This window comes from Gamsiella multidivaricata, assembly GCF_025024155.1.
Source record: "Gamsiella multidivaricata strain RSA 2152 chromosome Unknown BC939scaffold_26, whole genome shotgun sequence".
In the NCBI taxonomy this organism is placed as follows: Eukaryota; Fungi; Mortierellomycota; class Mortierellomycetes; order Mortierellales; family Mortierellaceae; genus Gamsiella; species Gamsiella multidivaricata.
This window is the reverse complement of record NW_026251734.1, coordinates 294,979-308,407: the sequence shown is the minus strand read 5'-3', so window position 1 is coordinate 308,407 and position 13,429 is coordinate 294,979. Positions and strand designations below refer to the sequence as shown.

The following is a 13,429-nucleotide window of genomic DNA, read 5'->3' as shown; positions in this document are numbered from 1 at the left end:
GGAAGGGGTGAGTGAGCTGTTCAGATTGGTCAAATATGGTTTTGCCACCAATTGTTTCTTGTTCCTGATATTGGACGCAGTTTGAGTGACACGCGTCTGTAGAAGACGCCGACTTTGATGGATGTACGAAAGTGATCACCCTCCGTTGCTTTCATGGCGGCCATGGAGCGTAGCTCATGGCGAACTCGATCGCAGTGCGGAAGGACATTCGCCTGTTCCTTTTTCTTTTTCAGATAGCTGGTGTTTTTTATTCTGAGTATAATTAAGAAAAAAAAAAGGACTCAGAGGCCCCCCCCCCCCCCAAACCTGCCCGAAGACAGATTCAGGGATCTGATAACCGTCCAGCCAGACCGTACCACGCAGAAAGTACACACTGTCGGGTGAATTGACTTCTCCAAGCGCGTCTGTCGTCCTGTATTGCTCCGTAAACTTTATTTACGGTACAGAACTTCTGAACGGTCACCTAATCCGTAGACGCTCCCGTAGGCCGTCTACTTCCTGAATCACCGTGCCAGCCCAGCCCTGGTTGGACCCATGGACCTGAGTTGAGGAGAAAAGACAGAGGAAGGAAAATCGCTGGCCAGTTTATACGGTCGAGATGACTGTTCGACACAATCCAGGATGAAAGCAATCATGAAAACGGAGACAGTGGTTATGGGACCAGGTCACTCCTGATCAGGTTTTTTTTTTTGCTATCCATTTTGCAGGGTTGGCAACTGTGGGATTTGCGGTCACCACAGTGGCAAAGTATAGCACAGATATAATTGGTGGCAACAGGGAATAGCAACGATGTCTGTGTTGGGGTCCTACCTCTTGAGCGACCTAAGGTTGACAGTGCCCCGCTCTCTATGGGCTGACACCTTTTTCAGTCTCCTTCATGTACAGTTCAGAAAGACCCAAAACAAAAAACAACAAAGGGAAGGGGAGATAGGAAGGAAACGGCACATGCTATTGTTGTCTGCCAACTACTTAGGCACAGTTCTCGGGCTTTTTTTTTTATATATGCCCTTGGACCTATCTGCTACTGCCTTTGGCGAATACTATCTTTCTACTACTGTCTATACGCTAGTACAGTGCTCAGCGCACCCAGTGCGTTTCTGAGTGTCAATAGACTGTGCGACATGAAGCAAGGAAAACAAAACAGAGCAGCACCAAATCGCACAGACAGGGATGGTAGAAGTTTGTTGATTGTGGTTTGATTTGTTCGAGTTGGTCTGGGCACCGACCACTTTGTATTTCCCAGGCGTGTCTGTAAGGAATTTTTACTGTCGCACTATTTGACCTATAGACCAGTAGGCACGGATGCTAAACTAGAGCCTTGGTGCTATCGGACCCTGAGGAAATATGATCTAGTCTAGCACCGTGAGGAAGGTGTAGCTGCGGACGCCATGTCCGCACATTCTATCCAAGTAGTCTACGGCCACCCTAGAAAAAAACCTGCAGCGCCGGTACTTCTGGGGCTTGCCAATAGGAGGGCCGGTTCCTTTGACGTCGTGTACTTGTTGACTTTGCGTCATCATTCGATAATATACAATGTATATGCGCGGAACCAGGTCAGTTCCCCCGACTGAACTGAGCGCCCCAGATCTCAGGCACGCGAGGACAAGAGGCGCGAGCGTCACGAAGGTTAAGGTACTTTGCTTTGACGTCAGTCAGACCCCGTCACTCCAGTCGGAGTTGATCTGGGAACTTTGTTGGTGGAATAGATAGCAGTGGACCGACAATCGGATTTTTGCCGAGATACGCGTTAAGTGATTGAGGGAGGGCATATCATGGTAGCGTATAGTGCAGCTCTTCTATGCGGCCTTGGGGGTTTACCATATCATCGCATACGAAGGGACGGCTCTACTCGGAAGATGAGCCCCACATGGTTGATCACATCCACCATTTCCATGAATACACCCTGGAGCCGCTCATAGTGAATTGCATCGATATAATGTCGAAAGCAGGGGAAATTTACGAGCATAAAGAGCACCGTTCCGTGCCTTGGGAGACAAGAACGATGACTCCCCAGTTAATGTATCCCCAGCAAAAAAAAAAAAAAAAATATATCGATAGGCCGTTGCTGCATTAACTGTATTTGACAGGAGGCGTGTACAGTTGCACCCATGCATGCCCATAGCGCAGCGCCGAACGGACCCAGTCCGAACAATTTTCTACTTCCGATCTGCCCTTCTTTGCCTTGGCGTCAGTGTTGTCACAATGGGAGCCCTGTCCCGCCCCATCCCGCGTTGACTTACTCTTCTCTGAGGAATGTTGATGTCAATAGGATAGTGAATGTGATTACGAGAACGTGGGTCCCTTGGCATGGAGCAAGGGAGTCTTTTTTCACTTGAATGATTGACACATGGACGGGAAGAGAGGTATGCAGATCCTGGCCATCTTTCCCACATGGTTGTCTTCACACACGCACACATACCCCATCGGCTGAAAATGCACCATGTGTCAGTTTTAATTTTTCTGAAGCAGAAGTGTTCATTTTACTGAATGATTTGGCCAAGCATAGCCTGTACGAAATTGGATACTGTAGGCTGCAATATACTCTGTTGCCTATTCTGCCGCAGCGATTCAATGAGGGGGAGAGAGGGGGAGGAGAATCAACACTGAATCAAAAATTGAGAGCAATGGGCCAAGAAATGGATCGGGATCCCACTCGACAGACAAGGGTAGAACTGAGCATAAGGGCAAAAGGGGCAGGGCGGAATAGGGTTAATGACTAGCGACGAAAAAGAGACATAAATGAATGCAAAGAAGGGTCGAAGGAAGAGAGCCCTTGCTTTTGTTTGCTTGTGATAGATGGATGGTATCACTCTTTTCTTCTCATAAATCGGATCGGTGCTGTGTATTATCCACTAGAGTAGACTACAATCGATCGGACGGATATATGAACACCGCCCACACGCTCTCTTTCGTTGTTATCGAGTGGTCATGTCATTTGTTGTTATCTGCCGGCAATGACAATTAGAAAGTGGATCCCATTTGCCCCTGCTTTTGGGTTCGATACTCATGTTCATCTTTGCTACTTTGGTACCTTCATGATGCGTCTCCCATTTGGAGAGCAGCACAGGTTGAGAGGCAAGGCAGGAAGGACAGTGGGAGTGCGTGTATTTAGATGGATTAGAGCAGAGGAGCGCCACCCATGGACAAGAGGTGGGTGAGCAGGCGAGCGAGTGGGTCGAGTAAAAGCGATCTAAGGGCGCTCGTTCCCCCGACCAAAAAGGAACATGTAGGCTCAGTTCCGATCTGTGGTTCAAGTCCAGCAAGGAGTGAATGGGAAAACGAATCGCAGCGGTCAGATAGACATGCCTCTCTCCCTGGGCTAGCCTGATAGAGTTAATTCAGTCAGCACATGCTGCTTACTGTACAAGTATAGTATTCTATGTCGCGTGCAATGGAGCTGCTTATTGAATTGAGCAGTCGGAGGGCACAGATGCAGATACGGAGATGAAATATATTGCATTTATTATTCAACTGCTCTGCTCACTCAATCAAACTGCTCTGTAGTGCATCTACCCCCTCTTCAGCCGTTAGATTTTCACATCGTTTTCAGGAACCAGGGTCTTCCCTCTAGTCCCCATATAAATACGATCCCCAAGCGCAGCCATCCTCCACTTTCCCTCTCCCTTTCTCCTCACCGCTGTGCCTGAAATCCTACGCTCCCTTCTCTCTTTCCCGTGCTAACGACCCCCTTCACATTCTTCACAATGGCGCCCATTCCTCGCATCGCCGCAAACCCCCTCTCCATCATCACCGGCGCCCTTTTCACTGCCTTCTCCGCACCCAGCAGCTCGCCACCCACCAACGGAGCCAATGCCACAGTCTGGGGCACCGAATACACCGGATCAGCTTCTCTGCTCAACCTCACCCTCTTCAACACCTCCTCACCTACAACTCCATCCTCAACCACATCATCTTCATCACCAACACCATCTCCTTCCTCGACGAGCTCGCCCACTACCCCCATCTCCTCTCTTGTCTACTACAACACCACGACCAACACCTATACCGGATGCAACAATAACACCTTCGCCTCCACTGATAATATCGCCTTCTTAAATCCTCTTCAGTTTGGAGATATCAAGTCCTCGAACTCAACCTGCGGCGAATGGATCCAGATCCAGAACCGTGAAAACACCGAGCAGTCGACCTATGCCCAGATTGTCGGTGTTTGCGATGACTGCGAGTACGGTTCCGTCGATCTGTCGATCGGTGCACTCAGCGAACTCGCACCTGATGTGCCATTCGAGAACATGATCTTTGATCCCACCTCGAACAACACGATCGTGGACCTTATGGACCTAGAGTCATCCCTGCCCATTGGATCGACTGCCATCTCGCCCAAGAACCTGCTGAATGTTGTTTGGTCGCTCTCGGATCCCCCAGTCAACCCTTCCTCCGTAACGGCGCCCGTGCATGGAAATGGTAAACCAACTGCCACCGCAACCACGACTGCTACCGCTACGACGACTACGACAACTACCTCTTCGACCACGACCACGACCACGACGACTGCCTCGCCCTCGCCGACTGCTCCTTCGTCCTCGCCCCAGTTCTCTGGACGTGCGACCTGGTACTCTGATACGACTGGCCAGTGCGGTCACTCGTACTCGCAATCAGATATGATCGTCGCGGTCAACCAAGACCAGATGGGTACGGGTAAAGCTCTTTGTGGCAAGAAGATCCTGTTGACGCTGAAGGGATCGGATGTCCAGGCCGTTGTCACGGTCGTGGATATGTGTCCAGGACAGTACTGCAAGTTCGGAGACCTCGATCTGTCCCAGGCTGCGTTCAAGAAGTTCGCTGGCCTCGGTGTGGGTGAACTGCAACTCCGGTGGAGCTTTATTTGAGGAGAGCTAAATATTAGAGGGCCACCTCGTTTGTTTCCTCTCCGCTAGTTTCTTTTTTTTTTTATTATTACTATACCCTTTTTGTTTCACTCCACAAGCGTTTCCTTCTCGGCCTATTGTTCTCTTTTTCATTTTATTACCGTCCCTTCCATGTAGACTAGACCTCATTTTATCATCCATTTGCATTTCACTCATTTCTTCTTCATCCGACATTTTCCTAGACTTGGTCACTTATATAGACCACACTACCTAATATTAGCCATCCTTCCCATCCTCCTCCACTCTTCCGCAAAACAGCAGCAGAAACCAAAATAATATAATCAATGGTGAAGTCGCTTCTTGCATTCTGGAAATGCAAGCGACCGCGCCTTTGTTATCTTTTGCAACTCTTCAATCAATATGTTCTCGTTGTCCATTGATGCCTATGCTTGTAAATACGTGTTTATGTGTATATAAAAAAAAAACTATTCGACAGTTGTCTCCCTAGCACGCGTGGGATCGCGTCTTTTTTGTTCCAAGAAACCCAAGAAATTAAGGAGGGGTGTGCTGGATTGTCTTGCACAGCAGTTCAGGAGTGCAAAATATCATATCTGCAAGGAGAACCATGATGTTTCATGGACACAACAATAAGTACAATAAGTAGAGCAACCTACAAGCGGGCGGATCCCAGCTACTCCTCTTCCCACGGGGGAGGAGAGGGCTCATTCGAGCCACTCTGAAAAACCACAACGATAAGCCGACCTCATGGTTCCTTGGTTGATGTTACAATGTCTTTTTTATGTTTTATTTTTTATTACTGGTTGGCTGTTTAAAAAGTGCGTAGAAGGGCGAAATGCAAGTTGGATGGAGTGGGTATCATAAATTGTGCGAATGCTAAAATATTGTTCACCGCTACTTCTCGCGATCTACCACGATTTCCTCAGCTGCCGTAGGAGGATTCTTCCAAACGTCCAGCGTCGTGTAGTGTTGTGTGCCAAAGGTCGGTTTCTGTACAGTGGATATCTCTCGTTCAAATGCCTTCCATTCAATTCCCATACATAGTAGACGCCCTCGAGCCCCGATGGCCATCCCAAAAGATCATAATCTCCTCTCCATCCCCTCGCGTCATTGTCGATCTTGCATCCGAATACGTTGAGAACGTCGAGTTCCTTACTGCTGCCAATGGTCGACCGCCGGTCGCGTACCTCCCACCGTTGCCATAATCCCCGCTAAACTCGCTGTCCATGTAATCAAAGTGCCGGGCCATGATACTGGCGATCCATGGATCCAATTGACCATTGCCTTCAAGGGTCTCGGCTTGGTGATCCGATCGATCGAGAGTGTAGCTCTTAGGTGGCGGGACGAGCCTTGCTGGGGCTGATACTGGGGCTGATGCTGGGGCTGATGCTGGTGGCGGTGGTGGGGACGAAGGTGAAGCGACGTAAGACGTGGACGGGGATGATGCCAGTAGCGAAACCAGTGCGGTCGGCGCAGGTGTAGATGGCGTCGAGGATCCTCTTGCCAGAATGGGTTCGGACATCATGGTGGGCATCGCATGGCCAGATTCGGATTTGGGTGCAGGCGATGATGAAGTCGGACTAACATGATAGCTTGGGTGAAGAGGGCGGGGTTCCAAGACCATGTTTGGCGGCCTAGGTTTACGTTTGCCGGACGCCATGGACTGAGCCGAGGAACGCGTCGAGGGTGCCGTTACCATCACTGTTGGTGTATACTGTTGTTGCTCCTTCTGTCGATTTTTTGCGTCGTAACCTTCGCACGCCTGACCCTCTGTAAAAAATGTCTCGGGGACCTCTTCCTTTCTACCTGCCTCCGCCTGTGCTCCGGTTTCAAGCCTCCTGGCCTCAGCGGTTCTTCTCTGGGACTGAGTTCGCTTGAGAGAGTTGGAAGAGTACAGGTTGTTGGATTTTTGGATCATCTCGCTGTTCTTGGCCTTGATGTTGTTGAGACGCATAATTTTTGGAGTAGCCTTCTTGTTGATGGCCATGAGGACGGCCTCGTCTAGGACTCCAGTCGAGATACTAGATGCGATTGAAATATGCTTGTCGTAGTTTTCATCAGCAAATGACACTTGGGGAACTAGATAATGCAAATGAGCACAAAGAAAAGGCACGTAAGAATGATACTCATGTTTGCGCTACATCCTTAGGTTTAATTTCCATTGTGATGACTTACCTCCACCAAGATGTGCCATTTCTGGTACGTTGGGAATATATGCGATCCTAATAACATCCTTCTTGCCCTCCATTTCACTAGGGAGCTGCCATAGGAGAAAATTTAATTAGTCCATGGTACGAGAGCCATCATGAGTGGGAACAGGGGAGCTGAAGAAGAGGGAGGTAACAGACGAACACCAAACCAAAAGCATAGCACCTATTTCATGTCCATGTCAGGGACCATTCTCTGAAATGTTGAGAAAAGGGTGCGCATGGCCCCTGCAATGATGAAATGCCCATGACCAGGGGCTAGTCGCGTGTGGAGTATTAAAAGGTGGTAAAGTGGTGGATTAGGGATGTCCAGGAAGGATTGGAAATTAATTAAAATGAAACTGATTCACCAAGAAAAGGTAGGGTGCCCAGGAGGTTGAGGCAATTTCAGGGACAGTAAAGTGTCACTTGTGGCTATCCTGCTAGGCAGCAGATTCAGAACTTGTCGATGCTGGCAAGGGACGGGGGGACAGGGCCACGCGAGTATGTTGACAATGATAAATTGAGTTTGTAGGTTTGCACAGAGCAGTCATTGGGGACATGTGTGGCATGGGGGGGGAGTACAAAGTGCAGAGACGGCAGGCAAACAGTAGCGCATGGTCCCGCCTTCGGGAGATATTTTGTCTCGCCTCGCCCTGTCTGATCCACAACATTTATCCATAAAACACACCAAACAAACATACGAGAAATCACAAAAAACGGACACTCTCGAATCAATAATGCATTCCATTGCCGGCAGCCATGAGCGAAAAAGGGATGGGGAGAGGAAAAAGGAGAGTGCCAAAGAGAGAGAGAGAGAGCCACCTGCTCTTTACTTATCGCAATAGGGAGGGATGACGACTGTTATGATGTAGTGTCTATGGGTGGTTGAAGCAAAACTGCAAAATTACAGACACCAAGTGAACCATATAAAAACCCATTCAATACATATCCAGCCATCTACTACGAACAAGAGACTTTTTTACCCGCTCCTTGATGAACCATCTGTGTCAAACGATGTTCACCTGCATTCGAGAGATCTTTTTGCATGTCAAACTGAAAAAAAAAAAATGGACGAAAAGTATCAGAGGGAGAGCAAACTTACCCCGCGCCAGACCTGGTTACTTTCGTGTATCTTCTTGTTGGTATCGTCGAACGCATCCACAGATCCATCAAACTTGTAAAATTGTCCCTCCTGGTCAATCAGTCTATTGCCGTCCACATCTCGCCGCTGCTGACGCTTGCGCCTCGCGATGAAGAACACAATGACAAGGATGATAATCAACCCAGTAAGACTGCCGAGCACAGGTCCCAATATAGATCTGCCCCCTGACGACCCGTTTGAAACACCGGTGCCTGGTCCAATGGATCCATCACTATTGCCGGTATCGAAGTCGACTTTTTTGACACAGCTGGCGACAGGGCATTGACAGCTAGATTGGATCACACTGAGGCGACACTCATAGCTGGATTCACAGGGAGGACAGGAGCGAGTGCTGGGCGCGCAGCTTGGAATCGGACATGGGGTAGTGGTTGGAGGGATGGAGGACATAAGACTTGAAGTTGCTGCTGATGTAGTCGTAGATGAGGAGCTGGAGGGAGGTGAAAAGAGTGCTGTAGAGGATGGCCGTGGATCTTGTAAGGCGAGGGTGGGCATGGTTGATATGAATTTGTATATTTAAGCTGAGAGAGGTGAGAGGTAGGTAAGAAATGATAATAGAAAATATAGAGACAAACAAACGGTCGAGAGGAATGAGAAGTGAGGAATAGGAAGTGAGGAGTAAGAATCAAAGAATAAGAAGTAAAGAATAAGGAGTGAGGAATGAGGTGAGGAATGAGAAGCGAGAGGTGCAATGAGAGGAATGAGAAGGAGTGGGGGTGAAAGTGAGAGTGAAGAAGTTGTCGGAGAAGGACAGAGTTCGCCGAAGAAGAGGCTGGGCGGAGTGTGCCTGAGGTGTATTTAAGGTAGAAGGAATAAAACAGAGTGGAGGGGGAAGGGGGCGCAAGTGCAGTCTGTACAGACACATCGGACAAAACAGCAGCATCGACAACTTTGAAGGCAACAGCAACGCCGAGAGCAACAGCATCCTACGGAGAAATATTCGCTGGAGAGCCCTCAATGGTGACCTTACATCTGCATTCATCTTCAGATATTCAGATGCCAAGGCAGCATAGACTAAGACCCGTCCATGTATATCCGTATGCCCAATGCCCGAGACACATTCACGCTGCATTCCTTCGCCCCTCTTCTCGTTTTCACGTTTATCCATGGGGTATGTGCACGACCCTCAGAGCAGGTCTGTCCCTGAAAACATGTTTCAGGCGCCAAACTGTAATTTTTCGCATTCATGGTCATTCCTATGGCCAGATGACAAGCGGCCGCGCGCCCAGTACCTATCCAGCTGTCTGTTAGACATGTCTGAGCTAAATCAGCGAGCCAGAACGGGTGCATACTCCTAGGCAGGCAGGATCTACGCTTCTCACAGTCTAGGGAAAACAATTTCAGAACGCGTGCACGCGTGCGCCCTTCAGGGTTTCCTCTTCTTTGGGTGTGATCCAATGAGGACCTACAAGGCCTTATGTCACGTGCAAGATATCTATTAGATATCTCTTCATGGTATTGGCTCAAGCTTCGTAGGTTTCTCTTTTGCCATAGAGCTCATTCAAAACCTTCAGGTAACGATGGCAAACAACACACTTCCCATATACATCCGCCCACACCATCACCATTCACTCCATCCAACTTATGGAGAAGAGAATCAGTCCTCCTTGCAGTCTCAGCTTCAGCGTAGGGCGTATGCAACTACAGGAAGAAGCAAAGAAAAATAAATAAAAAATGCGGTGCTCAAGCAGTCAACTGGACACAGCTCAGCAAAGCTCAGCTCCACTACAGGAATCCTCATAGGGTCTTTTGACGAGAGAATCCGCATTTCGAATGGTGGACATTGCATCCCTGAACATGGTCAAAGGGAAGCAGAGTCAGGAGCCCTTAATCGCTCTTTTTCGCCTTGTCCTTGGTCGCTTCTGAGCAGCCCTCGTCAGGTCGCCTCTTTTTTGCTTTTTCCTTTTTCCTCGAAGCGTGGTTCTTTTCCCAGCAGCCCGCAATTCGCATTATTGGAAGAGAGTCACAACCCATTATGCTAAGCACTTTAAGCCCTCCCCGGTCTTGGGTCTGGGTCTTGGCTTGCTTCCTCTCCACCTCCACCTCGCCCCTTCCAAAGCTACGAGGCTACAAACCCCTACCACTCTCTCTTCCCGACCCTATTTCATTTCTATCTACTTACTTACTGCTTCCTTCTCCCTTGTCCATCCACATTTCGACTTGACCACCTCCTTAACCCTCTTAAGAACAGTTTGCGAGCTACAGTCCAATCGCCATGAAGCACTATCAAGAGCATACTCTTCCAACAGCATTTTCAAGCGACGTCTCCGACTCGGAGGACATGTATGGAGGGTCTGATACAGATGACATCCATCCCTCATCAGACTCCGAGCTCGTCTCCCACCCCTCAGATAACGAGGACCACCCCCAGTCGCTATCGGTCCCCGCCTCGCCTTCCCGTTATACCGGTCGTTCGGCCCATGCTTTGGCCAGCGATGGCGAGAGCGACGGCGAAGTCGATCATGAACGGATGGGTCTCCCCCCCGCTTCTTTCTCCTCCCAAGACTTGAACCAGCACTCGCCCTCCAGACGACTTCAGGAAAGCAAGATGCAGGACGATTTCTTCCTGGTCGAACCATCAGACCTTGATCCTTTGAGCCGCTCCCAGAGCTCACTCTCGTACCACTCGGACCATAGCCACCACGACGACCCTATGCACTTCATTTACCCGTCCATGGTACTCTCACCGCCGATAGAGACTCATGTACCACGCGCGGACGATGCCCAAGAGCCCGCAGCCGATAAGGTTTCTGACTCTCAGGACAAATCGCACCTATCCTTAGCGCATGACACCCTAGCCTCAGTCGATTCGAGCATGGAGACTTTATCAGGAGCCCTGCAATCCAAACCTACGCCGAATAAGCCTGGAACGCAGGCTACAACAGAGGAGCACACCGAGTCGCAGCAGGAGCAGCAGGTTGAAAATGAATTCCATCAAGACACTGCCGACGAATCGACTCCATTGTCCGGTACTGTGGAGCTGGTGCCTGTACACGCCCTTTCAGAGGACATCCCTGCAAAGGAATGCAGCACGCAAGATGACCTGCCACCCGCCGGCGACAGTGGTCTTTTGTTACTTGACGCCAGAGCCCGAGATGCTGAATCACCTAAAACTGCTGCAAAAACCACCTATCAGAGCACAGGCAGCCCCAAAAACAAATCGCCAGCTGCTACCAGGACCCTTTTCGAGCGACCCGCTCAAGAACCCTCAGCGCACCTCACTGCTGTATCCAACACTATTGTGAGCAATACACCATGGGCTTATCTCAATGTCCTAGCCACCTGTGTTGGTCTCTTTCTGGTGCTACTTCTCTCAGGCTTCCTTGCAGCCAAATATCATGTCTGGTCAGCCCGGCCTGCACACGTTGAGGTTTATGATATCCAGTATTCGGGGTATACACGACTAGCAGTTGTTGAATTGCGTGTGTACACAGCTCATTTCAAACAGGAAACACGCTGGACTCGACCACCAGGATTCCACATCCGCGTCTTGGACGACAAGAAGCCCTGGAGCCTTGAAGAGGCACCTTCTCAGCAAACACTTCTATTTGTAGAACCCATGGTCACCTGTGTGCCGGGTGGATATTGTACGGTGTATGTCCCTTCGCTTCAGGGACGTACTCGGAGTGGTCTGTCCCCTTGGCTTTGCTCTGACAAGTCCTATTATCTGCATATCTGGTTTGCTAATGGCACGCGAGCCTTGGACACACCGCCAGAGATCTTTACCAATCGAGGCAATGGAAAGCCGAAACCTCGCGAGTGCCTAACGGGATCCGGGGGATTCTTCGCAGATAAGAATGGGGCTATGGACGGTGACGACGAATACGACGACTATGTTGCATACTGGAAGGGACAGTTGCGGCATATGGCGGATGTAGTCACAGACCATTGTTCAAGCCTTTCCTCGTCCATGATGAGCTTGGGTTGGGGAAATATCCAATTCGCCATCTCTGAAGCCCAGGACATAGTTCAGGTCGCCCTCAAGTACTCCAAGCAATTCGGTCTCATGGCTGCCGACACTTTGCTGCAATGGAGAGATCTGATGCTCAGGACTGAAGACGATGTGTTGGACCGTGCGCGCGTTGCCTTTATACGGGCTCAAGGAAATGCCAAGAAGATAACCAGAGAGGCATCGTCGAGGGTTCAGCAATTGATGGATCAATTTCATGGCAAGCGTCAGTTTCGACCTTTCGACAGGGTTTCAGCAAAGAGTGTTCTTCGCAAGGCCGACCGGATCCTCTACAGAACCGAGGAGATGCTTGCGGATGTGGAGGAGAGGTTCTATTCGTCTGAGCGCGTGGATAGAATCGTGCGCAAGGCGGACAAGATAGTACTGCAAGTCGAGACCAAGGTAGAGCAGATGCTCGACTCTGAGCTTGCGCGCAATGTCAAACGCAAGATGAAGCGGAAGCTAAGCGAGTTTGCGTCGACGCCAACGGGCGGCAAGGTTGTCCGTGAGGTACACGCAGTCAAGAAGGACGCCAAACGTCTTTGGAGGGACGTGCAGAAACAGTTGCGTCGCATGGGATAAGCGGTGCATTTGCCCTCGCATTACACTGCATGTTTGTTATGTTCCTCTTTTTCGTATTTTCGTAACTTTTTTTTTTTTTTTTTTTTTTTTTTGGCTGCACAAAGCTGAGAATAAATGCGTCACCATAAGGTTAAAAAGACCGCTTCCTTTTACGTTCACCCCATTCCTTTATTCCTCCATTTCCTCATTCTCGATTCACTCACTCACCCACGCATGACAGCCACAGTAACAAGAGCAAGCGCGTTCCTTGCAAGAGTCGCCCGACAAAGGACTAGTCAGCTCTGTCGTCCCAGTTCAGGGTTCCTCTCAGCAACGTCGCTGCAACCAACCTCACCACCACCGGCCTCATTCCTCCTGGCACGCGGCCTTCACGCCTCACCACCAGGGCTGCGCAACAGACCACCGACATCTTCTTGGGGAGATCTAATCCCTCAACCGCCACGACCGTCTTCTTCAGTGGCGAATCCGCTTGAGAAGCTCATTCTTCGACCGCAGTATAAACGGTTCGGACAACAGGGGCCGAGCTCGAGAGGAAGCGGGCTGCCGATTTTGCAGGATAGGCGGTATCAGGTCCTAGGTGGGGTTATTGTTGTGGGAGGAGGAGGGTATTATTTGACCCATCTGGAGACGTAAGTGTGATTTGATTCGAGGGACACGGATCCGACAATGGCGTCCGGATGAGATCTACTTAGGTTCTGGCTGCTGA

The 13,429-nt window shown here is 49.9% G+C and overlaps 4 protein-coding genes across 4 annotated transcripts; 2 read left to right on the top strand and 2 right to left on the bottom strand.

Moving 5' to 3' along the window:
* Window positions 1–4,550: 4,550 nt before the first annotated feature.
* Window positions 4,551–4,841, top strand: BC939DRAFT_385856 (RlpA-like double-psi beta-barrel-protein domain-containing protein-containing protein; the record flags this gene model as incomplete). The annotated part of the gene is made up of 1 exon (XM_051551813.1): window positions 4,551–4,841. A coding segment is annotated over one exon (291 nt), but the record flags the coding sequence as incomplete, so codon positions are not given.
* Window positions 4,842–5,608: 767 nt separating this feature from the next.
* Window positions 5,609–7,244, bottom strand: BC939DRAFT_132873 (uncharacterized protein). The gene is made up of 2 exons (XM_051550082.1): window positions 7,020–7,244; window positions 5,609–6,923 (listed from the first exon to the last, which is right to left on the bottom strand). Exons 1-2 carry the CDS (start codon window positions 7,090–7,092, stop codon window positions 5,872–5,874), a joined length of 1,125 nt encoding a protein of 374 aa, XP_051413130.1. The 5' UTR covers window positions 7,093–7,244; the 3' UTR covers window positions 5,609–5,871.
* BC939DRAFT_132872 (uncharacterized protein) lies at window positions 7,245–8,838 on the bottom strand. Its single transcript, XM_051550081.1, has 2 exons — window positions 8,136–8,838; window positions 7,245–7,502 (listed from the first exon to the last, which is right to left on the bottom strand). Exons 1-2 carry the CDS (start codon window positions 8,685–8,687, stop codon window positions 7,398–7,400), a joined length of 657 nt encoding a protein of 218 aa, XP_051413129.1. The 5' UTR covers window positions 8,688–8,838; the 3' UTR covers window positions 7,245–7,397.
* A 1,384-nt stretch (window positions 8,839–10,222) lies between these two features.
* BC939DRAFT_449010 (uncharacterized protein) lies at window positions 10,223–12,787 on the top strand. Its single transcript, XM_051555317.1, has one exon. The coding sequence runs from the start codon at window positions 10,408–10,410 to the stop codon at window positions 12,721–12,723; it is 2,316 nt and encodes a 771-aa protein (XP_051413128.1). The 5' UTR covers window positions 10,223–10,407; the 3' UTR covers window positions 12,724–12,787.
* The last annotated feature ends 642 nt before the right edge of the window (window positions 12,788–13,429 follow it).